At 45.4% G+C, this 14,999-nt stretch overlaps 1 protein-coding gene across 4 annotated transcripts in view; it reads right to left on the bottom strand.

The window, feature by feature from the left end:
- The window catches only part of TBC1D8 (TBC1 domain family member 8), a 148,105-nt gene that overhangs the window by 41,197 nt on the left and 91,909 nt on the right, over positions 1-14,999 (bottom strand). For all 4 annotated transcript variants that reach the window (XM_055243623.2, XM_055243620.2, XM_055243622.2 and 1 more), the window contains exons 3-5: positions 14,664-14,782; positions 9,388-9,616; positions 5,675-5,915 (exon numbers count right to left, since the gene is read on the bottom strand). In XM_055243623.2, the coding sequence (XP_055099598.1) occupies positions 5,675-5,915; positions 9,388-9,616; positions 14,664-14,782 (589 nt within the window). The remainder of the gene's footprint in view (positions 1-5,674; positions 5,916-9,387; positions 9,617-14,663; positions 14,783-14,999) is intronic.

The following is a 14,999-nucleotide window of genomic DNA, read 5'->3' as shown; positions in this document are numbered from 1 at the left end:
AGCGCCACCAATCATCTTTTTTTTTGTCTGTTTTTGAGACACAGTTGCACTCTGTTGCTCAGGCTGGAGTGCTGTGGTGCAATCTCAGCTCACTGAAAGCTCCACATCCAGGGTTCATGTGATTCTCTTATCTCAGCCTCCTGAGTAGCTGGGATTACAGGTGCCCACCACCACGCCCAGCTAATTTTTGTATTTTTAGTAGAGATGGGGTTTCGCCATGTTGGCCAGGCTGGTCTCAAACTCCTGACCTCATGATCCGCCTGCCTCAGCCTCTCAAAGTGCTGGGATTACTGCGCCCAGCCCAACCACCCTATCTTAACACATGCCATTGATGAGACTGTAAGTAAGTAGGGAATAAATGTGGGTCAACCCGACTCTGGAACAACAAACATCAGATTTGTTGCTGAAGCTGAAATTAATATGTGCAATAATGCATGACAACTATGCAGAAGATTCTAGACAAGTTACACATTCTTTAAAAAATTCAGCTTAATCCCTAAAAGGACCCAAGAAGGTATGTAGTTCTTTTATTTCTCTGCAAATCCAGAATTATATTTGTCTCTCCTACTTTCCGTAAAGATGTATCAAAATAGGTTTCCCTTTCTCTCCCCATCCACCCACTAGAATGCTTTGGGAAGAACCCTGTCTGAGCTACACGCCAACTCTCGCTCCCTCTGGTCATTCGGCCCGCATACAATAGCCTACTGTGTGTCAGCAGGCTTAATGTTGCTTCCAGGCTTAATGCGTCCCCAAACTCTGGCTGCGTGACAGGCCGGGGCAGCTTGGCTCTCCCATGCTCAGAATGCAGGGACTTCCCATGTGTGCACTGGACAGAAAGCCTGGAGCCAGGGCTCCTGCCCTCTTGGATAAGGGAGGGCAAACTCGGTCCTCTGCGGTGAGTTTGCCTCATGAAGGAGCACACAAGGTTTTCCAGTGGCTCTCCGTGATGTGCCCCCCAAGAGACCCATGGCCAGGAGGTGGCTCCCGCCTGTAATCCCAGCGCTTTGGGAGGCCGAAGTGAGAGGATCACTTGAGACCAGGAGTTCGAGACCAGCCTGGCCAACATGGCAAAACCCCATCTCTACTAAAAATACAAAAATTAGCCAGCATAGTGGTGCACACCTATAATCCCAGCTACACAGGAGGCTGAGGCAGGAGAATCACTTGAGCCCGGGATGTGGAGGCTACAGTGAGCTGAGATCATGCCACCACACTCCAGCCTAGACAACAGGGCAACATTCTGCCTCTCATTAATTAATTAATTAACTAAATCAAATCAAATCAGGGAAATATCAAGCTTTCTGAATCTAAAAACAAGGCCAGATCCACGTGCTTCTCCTCAAAGCCCAAGTCTGTATATAAAATATTTCATTTCTCAAATGTGTGTTCACTCAGAATACCTTTCTTCTGTGACCCCCCCAGAAGTCCTAAGGAAATGTGGATGAAGCTGCCATGCAGCTGCTAAGACACACGGCAGCCCACAGCCACTAGGCTCACCTGGCTGTCAGGCGCCAGCACAGGCAGTCGGCATGAAGGGCCCCTCATGCCTTTGGAAATCCATCTGCACTGAGCCCCTAAGAGACCAGGACCCTGACAACACAGGGCATCCGTAAGGCTCTCTGATGCTCAGAAAAAGGCTCGTCCCTCCGTCCTCTTCCTCCCATCCTGTCCTAGAGAGAACCACTAAGCCAACCTGCTGACAATCACCGAGCAGCTTGGGGGCTGGGGTTGTGGAGGGTGAGACATGCGCCTTCTCTTGTAACGTGGGGCTTGTCAGGCTGCAGGAGCCCCTGGGAGATGTCTTAAGTAGGCCAAGAGGACTCTGAGGCAGAGGAGGACTCGAGCTAGAATTAAGAGGGATGAAAAGTCAAGTAAATTCCACAGAAGTGGTCCTAGTGGGAGCTGAGAAAGAAGAGCAGGAAAAGGGAGAGTGGGGGGAGGGGGAGAAAGGGGAAGGCCAAAGAGGGTCTGCAAAGCCAGCCAGACCAGAGAGTTGAGAACCAGCCAGGCCACGGGGGACCAGGGTTCCCTGCTGAGGACACCTGCCTCTGGGCAGCCGCTATTCAACTTTATAAAGCAGCAGAAAGAGCCTGCCTTGCGGGAAACAGAGTTTCCATTTACTACACCGCTTTAATTCAGCTCTCCTCCAGCATCTTCAGCCAGTCAAAACAGATTGTAATCTGATTTAATGAAGCCCATCACTCTCCAACCACCCTCCCCAACAAAAAATAGCCAAATACACTTTTTTTCACCCCACCATTCCCAACTTCGGGATATATCTTTTCTGTTTTGAGATTTCAGGATCATCTTTTTTCCTTTCCGCTTCCCTCCCTCTGTTCCCTCTGTGGGCAGCTCCTCAGTCACTCTGCCGTCTTGGACTCCATGGCTATGATGTGGGGATCCCTGGCCCAGGGCCTCCCCTGCGCCCTGTGAGGGCTGAGCCAGGTGACTCCCACGCCTGGCAACTCCAACCAGCCCCATCAACCGGGGGTGACAATGCACCCCCTACCCTCCCTGTTCCCAAGGGAGCTACGAGCGGCTCCGCACTGTGGCCATAAGTCCTGCTGGAGTGGCCGCACATGGCAATCATGACTAATTGGCAATCTGAGGCTCACCCGGCTCGTGACCCCAAGGGCACCTTTCTGCAGCCATTATCTGGGAAGGGAAGGGAAAAGGGACCAACCAAGGAGAGCCAGCGAGCGAGCGTGAAGAGATTGTTTTCCTCAGCTTTCAAACCTGGGCTCTCCTGGCAGGGCTTCAAGAAGACTGAGTCATTACCTGTTTATACCCACAGGCCCACATCTCCATGACAAATGCTACAATGAAACTGGCCAGGAATTGGGAGGCAAGGTACATGCCTTTCACTTTCTGAGAAAGCTGCTGAACCTACAGTCAACAGCTTGGCCCAGAAGCCTGCAGCCCCATCACAGGGCCAGCCCCACGCACCTGCAGGCACCCTGGCAGCTCAGCCCTGGCCAACACCAGGCCCTTTTTAGCCTTTCCTCTCCCCTCTTCTTTCTGATAATTCCCAGGGTAGAAGACAGAGGGGGAATGTCTTGTAGAATCTCCCTGAATTTGGGAATGTAAATGAAGGTTGCCAACTGATGGCTTTTCTCCAAAACCAGTTCTCTTACCACAAGGGATTTGGTGCTACAGACCTTCAATGTATTCCTTCCTCCCTTCTACCCAAAACCAAAAAACACCACATCTGGAAGTGGAGCTGTGCCGGGATATCAGTAGATTTGTGAGGAATCACCGGAAATCCCAGTGCTGTGGGGCTGGCCAGAACAGCTGCTAGCACAGGCCTCCAACTCCTGCAACTACACGGTTGCGCTCACATGCCCATGCGCCCCACACACACAGGGAGAGGGGGAGAAGCTTCAAATGGCGCTCCTATGAGCCCTCTAGCAACTCACACAAGCCAGGCTTGTTGCTTCGGAGCTTCCTGCGACTTTCCCATTTTTAAGATATCTTTGTAAGCTGCACTAAAAAGACTCAGATACCAACTACTGTAGAGGCATTTGAAGAAATACAGGTGGGCATGGCACCCACTGTACTGGACTGTCTTGCTTTTAAAACAAGTGCTCCTAAGATGGAGCCAGAGAGACCATCATGGGGAGCCTGGGGCTGAGAGGTGCAGGTCCAAATCCCAAAGGACACTGCCCCAAGCGTGTCCTTTCACAGGGGGCAACAAGCACCCCCTCACCCTCCATCTCAGATTATCAGAGGTGGCACAAGACCATGTGAAATTCCTTGGAATCTTAACCAAAAAAACAAGAGCATTTGTGTTTGATTTTACCTAACTCATGACTACACATGATCCATTTAAAACAAATGGACACAGCAGGAAGGGGCTTTGAATTCTTTCTGAACACATCAAACCCTCAGCATGCCACCGCTCACAGGCCATGAATGAAGGGACACTCTCTCCCCCACACATTGAGAAAAGACAGAGGACAGTGCATGGATTTCAAGAATAATAAGTCTTTAAAAAAAAAAAAAAAAACACTATTATTACTGAACACTAACTTTAGAGCTTTGAAGGAACTTGGCATGTCATCCAGCCCAAGTATGGAAGATTAAAGCTCAGAAAAATCACATTTGAGTATCAGTATTTGTCTTTTTGCAACTTATTTCACTCAACATAATGTCCTCAAGGTTCATCCATGTGGTAGTGTGGGTCAGGATTTCCTTCCTTTTCAAGGCTGAGTAATATTCCATTGTGCAGCTCACATTTTGCTGATGGCTTCATCTCTTGCTGGACACTCACGTTGCTTCTACCTTTTGGTGACTATGAATAATGCTGCTGCAAACACGGGCGTACAAATAGCTCCGAGCCCCTGCTTTCAATTCTTTAGTGTATATACCCAGAAATGGAATTGCTGGACACTAGGATAATTCTACTTTTAATTACTTTTGCACCAAGATAATAAAAAATAACTAGTCGTTCTTTAAAAATTAAAAATAAAAACTTTGGATAATAAAGTTGAACTTCCTTAAAGAAACAAACAATTCAAACAACTATCTCACAAGTCTCTAGGATTAGTATCAATTTGTGGCAAACAAACCATGTAGCATACTGACTTACACTATTAGTGAGGCATATTTCTGATGACAAAGTGGTACCAAAAATAGGTCCAGCTGTCCTGAAAATGTTTTCTACAAAGTAATTTCCTGTGAAAAGACAAAATGTCAGCCAGGCACGGTGGCTCACACCTGTAATCTCAGCACTTTGGGAGGCTGAGGTGGGCGGATCACGAGGTCAGGAGTTCAAGACCAGCCTGGCCAACATGGTTGAAACCCCGTCTCTACTAAAAATACAAAAATTAGCTGGGCATGGTGGTGGGCACCTGTAGTCCCAGCTACTCGGGAGGCTGAGGCAGGAGAATTGTTTGAACCTGGGAGGCGGAGGTTGCAGTGAGCTGAGATAGCACCACTGTACTCCAGCCTGGGGGACAGAGAGATTCTCCATCTCAAAAAAATAAAAAAAGAAAGAAAAAGAAAAGACAAAATATCTTAATGTTCACTAGCAAAGCACAGTGCTCCACAGATTTCTATTATGCAGCTGCCCATACTACATTTCTTTTTACTTTTTTCTTTTTTTTTTTTTTTTTTTTCCGAGACTGAGTCTTGCTCTGTCGCCCAGGCTGGAGGGCAGTGGCGGCATCTCAGCTCACTGCAAGCTCTGCCTCCCAGGTTCACGCCATTCTCCTGCCTCAGCCTCCTGAGTAGCTGGGACTACAGGCGCCCGCCAACACAGCCAGCCAATTTTTTTGTATTTTTAGTAGAGACGGGGTTTCACCATGTTAGCCAGGATGGTCTTGATCTCCTGACCTCGTGATCCACCCGCCTCAGCCTCCCAAAGTGCTGGGATTACAGGCATGAGCCACCGCACCCGGCCCTACCCATACTACATTTCTAAGAGCAATTTTATGAAAATCAATTTTGAAATAATATCTGAAAACTCGAAGTCCACTGCGTAAATGAAATGAGTAATCAACATTTCTATCGTATCTCTGTCGAGATTAACGACATAGGAAAATCTGGATTACGCCACAAGGGAAATTTAAATCTAACATAACCAAGGCTAACAAAAGCACTTGTACATAAGGGACAGGCACAGCTCATGGGTCCCCTGTGCGGGTGGGAGACACTCTAGAACAGACGATCTCACCTCTTGGTGATCTGGCTCGGCTCCTGCAGATCGGGGTCGAGGTCAAAGACCTCATTATCCAGCAGCCTTCGCAGCGTCACGTCGGCCAGCTGCTCCATGACCTTAAACACCTCATCCAGGTTCAGGAACATGGAGAAGTCACGCTCCTTATTCTGCGTGGTGATTCGGATGGTATCCGTCAGAAAGACATTGGACGTTCTTTCTAATTTCTGGATATCAACCCACGGAACTACAAGTTTAACTGTTAAGAGAAAAGGGTGAAATACATATTATGCCATAAAATTTGAGCCAAACTTGAGTGTGTCAGCTAGCAACTATCAAAAGCTCTCCTTAGGCCAATGTGTAAATGCCTTTTTAAAAAATCTTTCAAGTTCAGGGATACAGGGATACACGTGCAGGTTTGTAATATAGGTAAACTCATGTCATGGGGGTTTGCTGTACAGATTATTTCATCACCCAGGTGTTAAGCCTGGTACCCATTAGTAATTTTTTCTGATCTTCTCCCTCCTCCCACCCTCCACCCTCAAGTAGGTGCCTGTGTCAGTTCTTCCCCTGTATGCGTCCATGGGTTCTCATCATTTAGCTCCCAGTTCTAAGTGGGAACATGCGGTATTTGGTTTTCTGTACCCGTGTTAATTTGCAAAGCATAATGGCCTCCAGCTCCATCCATGTTCCTGCAAAGGACATGATCTCATTCTTTTTTATGGTTGCATAGTATTCCACGGTGTACATGTACCACATTTTCTTTATCCAGTCTACGAATGATGGGCATTTAGGTTGATTCCATGTCTTTGCTATTGTGAATAGTGCTGCAATGAACATACGCACGTTTGTGTCTTTATGGTAGACAACTTATATTCCTTTGGATATACACCTAGTAATGGTATCGCTGAATTGAATGGTAGTTCTATTTTTAGTTCTTTGAAGAATTGCGATACTGCTTTCCACAATGATTGAGCTAATTTACACCAGCAATACCATTCTGGACATGGGAACAGGAAAAGATTTTATGATGAAGATGCCAAAAAGCAATTGCAACAGAAGCAAACACTGACAAATGGGATCTAATTAAGTGAAAGAGCTTCTGCACAGCAAAAGAAGCTATCAACAGAGTAAACAGAGAACCTACAGAATAGGGGATGTTTTTTGCAAACTAGACATCTCACAAAGGTCTAATATCCAGCATCTATAAGGAACTTAAACAAATTTACAAGAAAAAAACAAACCACCCCGTTAAAAAGTGGCCAAAGGACATGGACACTTTTCAAAAGAAGACATACATGCGGCCAACAAGCATATAGAAAAAAAAAGCTCAACATCACTGATCATTAGAGAAATGCAAATCAAAACCATAATGAGAGGCTACCTCATACCAGCCAGAATGGCTATTATTAAAAAATCAAAAAATAACAGATGCTGGCGAGGTTGTGGAGAAAAGGAAACATTTATACGCTGCTGGTATAAATACCTTTAAACCAGAGCAGGAAAGAAGAGCACAGACCACTAGCCAGCTGTTGGTCAAAACCCAACTCATATTCTAATGGTTTTTTTAAAGACCTCAGTAAAACTTCCCAAGCTGCTGGCTACTGCATGTTTCAAAGGAACACTATTCTGAAATACCAAGTTAACAACGTATACCTTTCTCAAGAATATTTAAACTTCAACAGTTATGCAAAAGTTTCTGAATCTACATAAATTCTGGTTTCAAACACAGCATTCACGGTGTAAGCTATGGGAAAAAGAGGTGTGTAAATGAGGATCATTCATGATCTTGTTCAGAGAAATGGACTTAACATTTAGCCTGTTTCAGTAACATTTGTTAGAGTCTTAGAAGACAGAGTATAAGTAGTTTTTATGAAACTTTAAAAAAGTAACGTAGTACAAACAGTACATTTTAGAAACACCTGGTCTAGTCTCAGAAAGGTTTCTAACAGCAGTAGCCAGGGCTGGCAATACAGAGCCAGCAGGGAGAACAGAAAGTCTAAACATCTGGCGGCTTGCTGTCATCAGAGAGGCATGCAGAAACACCTGAAAATCAGAAATGTCACCACATATTAGGAATCATTTATTTTTCCTAAATCTTTTTTTTTTTTTTTTTTGAGGCGGAGTCTTGCTTTGTCACCCAGGCTGGAGTGCACTGGTGCGATCTCGGCTCACTGCAACCTCCACCTCCAGGGTTCAAGCGATTCTCGTGCCTCAGCCTGCCGAGTAACTGGGACCATAGGCATGCACCACCGTGCCTGGCTAATTTTTGTATTTTTAGTAGAGGCGAGGTTTCCACTGTGCCTGGCCTATTTTTTCCAAATCTTATCCTCCTAACACAGTAAGGTTTAGTGACAATCACTAGTAAGTGTCAGAAAACAATTCATTTTCCTTTTCAAATAGAGAATGACTATTTTTATTTTTACCATTTCTTTCCATTTATCTTGCAATACCACTTTCAGTGCTTTAATAATTTTAAAGGCCACATTTCTGCATCAGGCTCAACAATAAACTTCTCCAGCTACTTCTAGCTGCTTTCATAAAAACTCTTTTATACACAGGTATATGCTCCACCTACACCACCAACTTTCATTCATTAAGCATCTCCTTTGTGAAGTGCCCGCTCTGCATTGAAGGAGCTTGTTCACACAAAAAAAACAGACATGCATATTAATAAGTGACCACTGACTTGCTGGGACTCAGCATAAAAATGCAAATACAGTACAAATAATATAGGGACCAGGGAAGGCCTTCTGGAGGTGACAAAATCTGAACTGAATTTTGAAGGATGAAGGATGAATAGGAGTTTCCAACAGGCTAAGTACAGAGAAAGGAAAGAAAGGCAGGTGTACTTTGAAAAGCATTTCAAAAAGAAGGAAGGTGGCCAAGGTTAGGTCAGGGCACACTCCGAGGGTGTGGAAGGGCTGTGCAGATAGGGTGTATATCCTAGACCACCAGAACCAAGGCTGGCGAGCTGGAAAAGGAACACCACGTTCCAGAAGCCAGCCACAGCAGACCCTCAAGAGAAGCTCCTCTCACTGGTTCAACTTGAAATATAAATGAAGAAAGAAAACAAAATTACACACTCATATATGCAGCATCCATACTACCCAACATGAGTACTTGAAACAATATTTGGTTCTGAAAGGAGTTTCCGTGGGAATGACTTTTTGAACACTCAATATACAATTGACACTTGTGGCTTCTCTTTTTCACGTTGGAATCCCATTGCCTAGGACAATTCCTGCCACTGGATAAATAGGTGAGCAGTGAATCAGTGCATGAATCTCAGGGAGATAGTGAAGAATTCCCCTTCTGGAAGCGACTGCATATCCAGCCAGTCTTCCAAGGGGCAGTCCTGACCTTCAGCGCCAGGAATTTTTTTAATGGGCTGCTTTGTTAAGAAGCAGGAATATGTTCTCCGCTTTGAGAAATATTAAGCCATCAGTGATAACACTATGTTTTCTAAACAACTTACAGTAGTAAAAACCCTTTAGTGGCTATATAAAGTGAACTATACAGGATGTTCCTTGAAGCAGTAGAAAAAGTGAATTCTCCAGATCTAATCCCCTGCTAGCAGTAGCATATATAAGTAATCAAGTGTCACCTGGTGTCATCTCCACCATTTATTTAAATCTGTCCAACTCTTCCTGTTAATGGCCCTTCCTGGGAGCAGCACTGAGTCCCGAGGGCCAACTTTATCTTGGAAGAGCCTGCCAGGCCTCACTTACGTTCCTTGCCCAGGAAGAAGGAGTAGAAGCAGAGGTGGTTGATGCTGAGGTACAGCCAGCCCTGGCGGGGCACCCTGCCCTTCCAACAGCAGCAGGAGTAGTAGGTGACCAGCTTCTCCGCCTCGGGGAAGTTGAACCTGGCCTCGAACTTCACCAGAGCTTCTCGGAATTTCTCAGGTTCCTCCTCCTGCTCAGCGAGCCTGCTGCTGGTCTCCTCGGCTATCAGAGCCTGACACAGAGAGATGACAGTCCCTGCTCGGTGAGCCAGCAATGGGAAGGCAGGGGGTGCAAGGGACGGGAAGCAGGAGGGACTGAGGCGCAAAGGCCCCCGAGAAGTGTGCGCTGCTTCAACGACAGACACACCTGACGAGGAGAATGGCTCAGCTGTGTCATCCGTCAGCCACCCAGACACATGGCTGCAGCAGAAAAAAAAGGAACAGCAGTCGGGGTCAGAAAACCCAAGAACCAGTCTCTCACTCGGCCACTTACCGATCATGAGGCTCTGGGCAAAGCATTTGACTTCTAAGCCCAGTTCCCAAACAAACGATCATTTTCTTTTTTTCTTTTCTTTTTTTTTTTTTGGAGACGGAGTTTTGTTCTTGTTGCCCAGGCTGGAGTGCAATGGAGCGATCTCAACTCACCGTAACCTCCACATCCTGGGTTCAAGTGATTCTCCTGCCTCAACCTCCCAAATAGCTGGGATTACAGGCATGCACCACCACACTGGGCTAATTTTGTATTCTTAGTAGAGACGGGGTTTCTCCATGTTGGTCAGGCTGGTCTCGAACTCCCGACCTCAGGTGATCCACCCGCCTCAGCCTCCCAAAGTGCTGGGATTACAGGCGTGAGCCACCACGCCCGGCCACAAATCATCATTTTCTAAATCTTCCCTACAGGCATATGAGGATAAAAGGACTGGCTCCGGCCTGTGAACTCAGCATCAATCCCAAAGAACTACCCAACTTTAAGATAAAAGTTAGTCCTTTGAGTATCCAGGTGCGGTGGCTCACACCTGTAATCCCAGCACTTTGGGAGACGGAGGTGGGCAGATCACTTTAGGCCAGGAGTTCGAGACCAGCCTGGCCAACATGGTGAAACCCCATCTCTACTAAAAATACAAAAATTAGCCAGCTGTGGTGGTGCACCTGCAATCCCAGCTACTTGGGAGGCTGAGGCACAAGAATCGCTTGAACCTCGGAGGCAGAGGCTGCAGTGAGCCAAGACTGTGCCACTGCACTCCAACCTGGATGACAGAGTCCTCAAAAAAAAAAAAAAAAAAAAAAAGTTAGTCTTTTGAGAAAAACTCATGAAGATCTTCCTCATTAGGTTCAAAAATGTTGGTATTTAAGGCTACTACCTGCCTGACTGTGTGGCTCACTTTGTAGTCTTAAATGGATATTGGCCAAGGTTCCCAAGGTCATAAATAACCTCCAAAGCACTCGGGTCTATGGGAAAACAAAACATCTAAATCTACAATTATTTGCCAAAAATGAGTAGCAAGTAGTGTCCTTCACAATCTGGGGTGGTGGCAGAAGGGCCTAGAATTCAAGCTTGTGGCCTATTTGTTCCTAATTGACAACTCATTGCTAACATTAGAAATCTGATTTCCCATCCCTGGGAGCTCACCACAAAATCCTTCCCTGAAAATATCTTCTTGGTACCTCCATGTGAGCAGCTGTTTAGGAACTCCTGGGCCCCAAGCCTCACATATGCTACCTCATTATAAAAATACATTTATCATTCAAATCCCAGCTACTCAGGAGGCTGAGGCAGGAAAGTCATGTAAGCCCAAAAGTTTGAGGCTACAGTGCACTATGATGGCACCTGTGAACAGCCACTGCACTCCAGCCTGGGCAAAACAGCAAGACCCCATCTCTCAAAATACACACACATATATATACTTCTATAATTTATTTTTATTAACATTTCCCTTTTTTTTTTTGTAGGTATGTCTCATGAAAAGCTATGTCCCTCAAGACAAGACTACTTTTTGGGTATTGTTATCAAACCCTGCACTACTTTATAAGCTATTTTCAAAATTAAACCTAAGCATTGACATTAAAATAACAATGTAATTTAAAATTATTATTATTATTTTTTTTTTTTTTTGAGACAGAGTCTCGCTCTGTCACCCAGGCTGGAGTGCAGTGGCGCAATCATGGCTCACTGCAAACTCCGCCTCCCAGGTTCATGCCATTCTCCTGCCTCAGCTTCCCGAGTAGCTAGGACTACAGGCGCCCGCCACCACGCCCGGCTAATTTCTTGTATTTTTAGTAGAGACAGGGTTTCACTGTGTTAGCCAGGATGGTCTCGATTTCCTGACCTCATGATCCACCTGCCTCCCAAAGTGCTGGGATTATAGGCATGAGCCACCACGCCCAGCCTAAAATTATTTTTAAAAGAAATCTGGAGGCTGATGAAATTTCAAGTGATTTTTATTTTCTTCATTATGTTTTTCTCTATTTCCCACATTTCATTTAACAAGACATTATACATTAATGAAGTTCTAGTTAAGAGAGATGAGTATTTTTGAAAAGCATATCTAATATATAATGAGTGCTGAGCTCTCCCCTTGCCCTGGAAGTGAGGCGTGGAGGGGTCTTTATGAAGGCTCCGGAGCAGACAGGCAGCAGGCATGGCTGCAGGGTGGGACCCAGTGGCTCCTGATGCAGGCATGAGGTGGCGGTGCTGACCCCTGCCTTCCTTGAAGTGTGGTTTCTGGTTATAGGCACAACTTGAAACAGGGATTTTTTAAAAGTTTTCTAGAGTCATCAAAGGTTCAGGATATGAGTAGGAAAGCCTCTATTCCCAGATCCTTAGGATTTGGCCAGAGGAAAGGGAGATCAAATGTCACGCTATACTCCCAGGCTCAGACCAGGCAGGCCCCTCACTCCCCAGCCCTGCCTCCTCAGGACTTATTTTTCAAAGCATTTTAGCTTCGAAGTGTCACAGACTAGAATATGTCACCCCAAAATACGCCACTTTGGCATAAGGATTATTTTGAGCTGAAGAAAACTGAGAAACCGCAAACACCAAAAAGGCTCTCTGTCTTCCCCTGGCATTTGCCTAAAAACAGGACCTGTTTTTGAAGGTCCATTTATCAAGGTGTATCCTGCTCCTGTACCAGAAAGAGGACTTTGACTCTCAATCACCAGAAACAGCTCTCGACCCTCCCAAGTCCAGAAACAGCCCTGAGAGGAATCTACATAACAAACCTCACTAAAATAATCCTTAGCTTCCATGAGTTTCCCACACAGTACACTGCCCCCAAAAGCCTAAAGGCCTTTTCCCTAGTCTTGTCACCTTTCTACAAATGCACTGTTCTTTGCTGAGATGCTATGTAAGCCCAAGTGCTAACCATCCCTGTGAGTTACTCATCACTGAGTTTCTGTTACACATAGGCATGCTTTTGTGTTCAAATAAATTCTGTTTGGCTGGGCGTGGTGGCTCACATCTATAATCCCAGCACTTTGGGAAGCCAAGGCAGGAGGATTGCTTGAGCCCAGGAGTTCGATACCAGCTTGGGCAACATAATGAGACCTCGTCTCTACAAAAAATAAAAACATTAGCCAGGTGTGGTGGTGTGTGCTTGCAGCCCCAGCTACATGGGAGGCTGAGGCAGGAGGATCACTTGGGCCTGGGAGGTCAAGGCTGATGTGAGCCACGATTGCACCACTGCACTCCAGCCTGAGTGACAGAGCAAGACCCTGTCTCAGAAAAACAACCAACAAAAATAAACTCTGTTTTTCTCTTGTTAATCTTTTGTCAGTGTAATTTCCAGGGCCCCAGCCATGAAATCTAGGAGAGTCAAGGACAAGTTTTCTTATTCTACAGAAACTGTTTTAAAATCACTGTAGCGAAAGTTAATTTTCTTCCTCCAAATTAAGAAGAGCAACACCTAAATCAAATAACCACTACAACTTGCATTAGACCAAGAAACGCAGGGTAAGTGTGGAAAAACAGCGCTGAATGGGGCCTTTCTGTAGCCACCCCAGTGTGATCTGACCCAGGGAAGTGAGCCACAGTAGGCTGGGCCAGGATGAGAGCTGACCCGAGCTCACCATGGCCTAGCCCACCCCCTAACCCCACAGGCCAGTATAACTCCAAGAAGACATTGTCAAGCTGGCTGGACTTGGGATGCCTTCCCTTTCACCAAATCCCACAAGTATCCCCCATTCCCAAAGGAAAAAATTTTGTTCCTCCAAAATCAAAAATCTGCTTTGACACTCTTTACTAAAAGCCATAGCACTTGAGGTATTAGAAAGCCAAGCTTTTTGCAGAAAACAAACAAAATCGAAGGGCTAGGAGGTTTTACCCTAAGGAAGGAAAACTGTATCACATGCTAATGTGTTAAAGTATTTAATGAGAGAGTTAAATTTAGAATGAGAAACCATCTCTCCCAGCCCAATGGGGCTTTTAAAGTACTGATTACCCATCATGTTATTGCAGTGAGGCCAGTTATATAAGACTGTAACTCACAGGAAGTATCACAGATACCTCCCAAAATATTCCTCTCTTGCCAACTCAAAACTTAATTGGCTTTCATTACATTTAATGTACATATTTTAAGAATAAACATCCACTTCTAGCAGGAGGAAAGTGGTAGATCCAACAGAATAGTGTGACAAGATGTCACAACTGCCAAAAAAAAAAAAAAGGTGATTTAAGAAGTCAAATAATGTGTTGCTCTGCGAAAACATAAATCTTAACATTATTTTTTTTCCTGGGATAAAAAAGGGCCTTCACTCCTGTAAAGGGTAACAAAAACTAAGCCTGAGATTTTTTTTTTTTTTGAGACAGAGTCTTGCTCTGTCGCCCAGGCTGGAGTGCAGTGGCTCTATCTCGGCTCACTGCAAGCACCACCTCCCGGGTTCATGCCATTCTCTTGCCTCAGCCTCCCAAGTAGCTGGACTACAGGCGCCCACCATCACGCCCAGCTAATTTTTTTGTATTTTTTAGTACAGACGGGGTTTTACCGTGTTAGCCAGGATGGTCTCGATCTCCTGACCTCATGATCTGCCTGCCTTGGCCTCCCAAAGTGCTGGGATTACAGGCATGAGCCACCGTGCCCAGCCAAGTCTTTTTTTTTAACATGTCAGGTGTATTTTGCTAGACTGACTACAAAGTTAAGACAGGTGATAAATGAAACTTATTTGGCATTACATATTAAGCCAAAAAGTTCAGTTAGTAGAAAAAACAGTACGCTACAGTGTTCGGAATGTCTTAAGGAAGAAAGATGGAAAGATGGTGAGAAACATTAAACTCAAGGGACCTACCTTTACCTTCCCTTTGACAAAACTGGCAATGTCATCTTTATTATCAAAGACGGACAAGGTGTGGAGGAGATTTTGTTCTAGCCAGTCCCAGTGCTGGTTGATTTCCTCTAATGTTGCACCTGGATTTGAACAGAAAAAGATACAGAGATTAAAAAATGCAATAGAAGTAATTCCTAGAACATGAACTCATTTTCCAAATATTGTGTATCCCCATGTTGATGTTAAAACATCTGGCCTTGACCAGGCGGAGTGGCTCACACCTGTAATCCCAGCACTTTGGGAGACCAAGGCGGGCGGATCACAAGGTCAGGAGATCGAGCCAAACTGGCTAACACG

The sequence above is a fragment of the Symphalangus syndactylus genome, chromosome 14 (genome assembly GCF_028878055.3).
Source record: "Symphalangus syndactylus isolate Jambi chromosome 14, NHGRI_mSymSyn1-v2.1_pri, whole genome shotgun sequence".
Taxonomy (NCBI): Eukaryota; Metazoa; Chordata; class Mammalia; order Primates; family Hylobatidae; genus Symphalangus; species Symphalangus syndactylus.
Note: the sequence above shows the minus strand (reverse complement) of the source record. Positions and strands in the feature narration are given on the sequence as shown.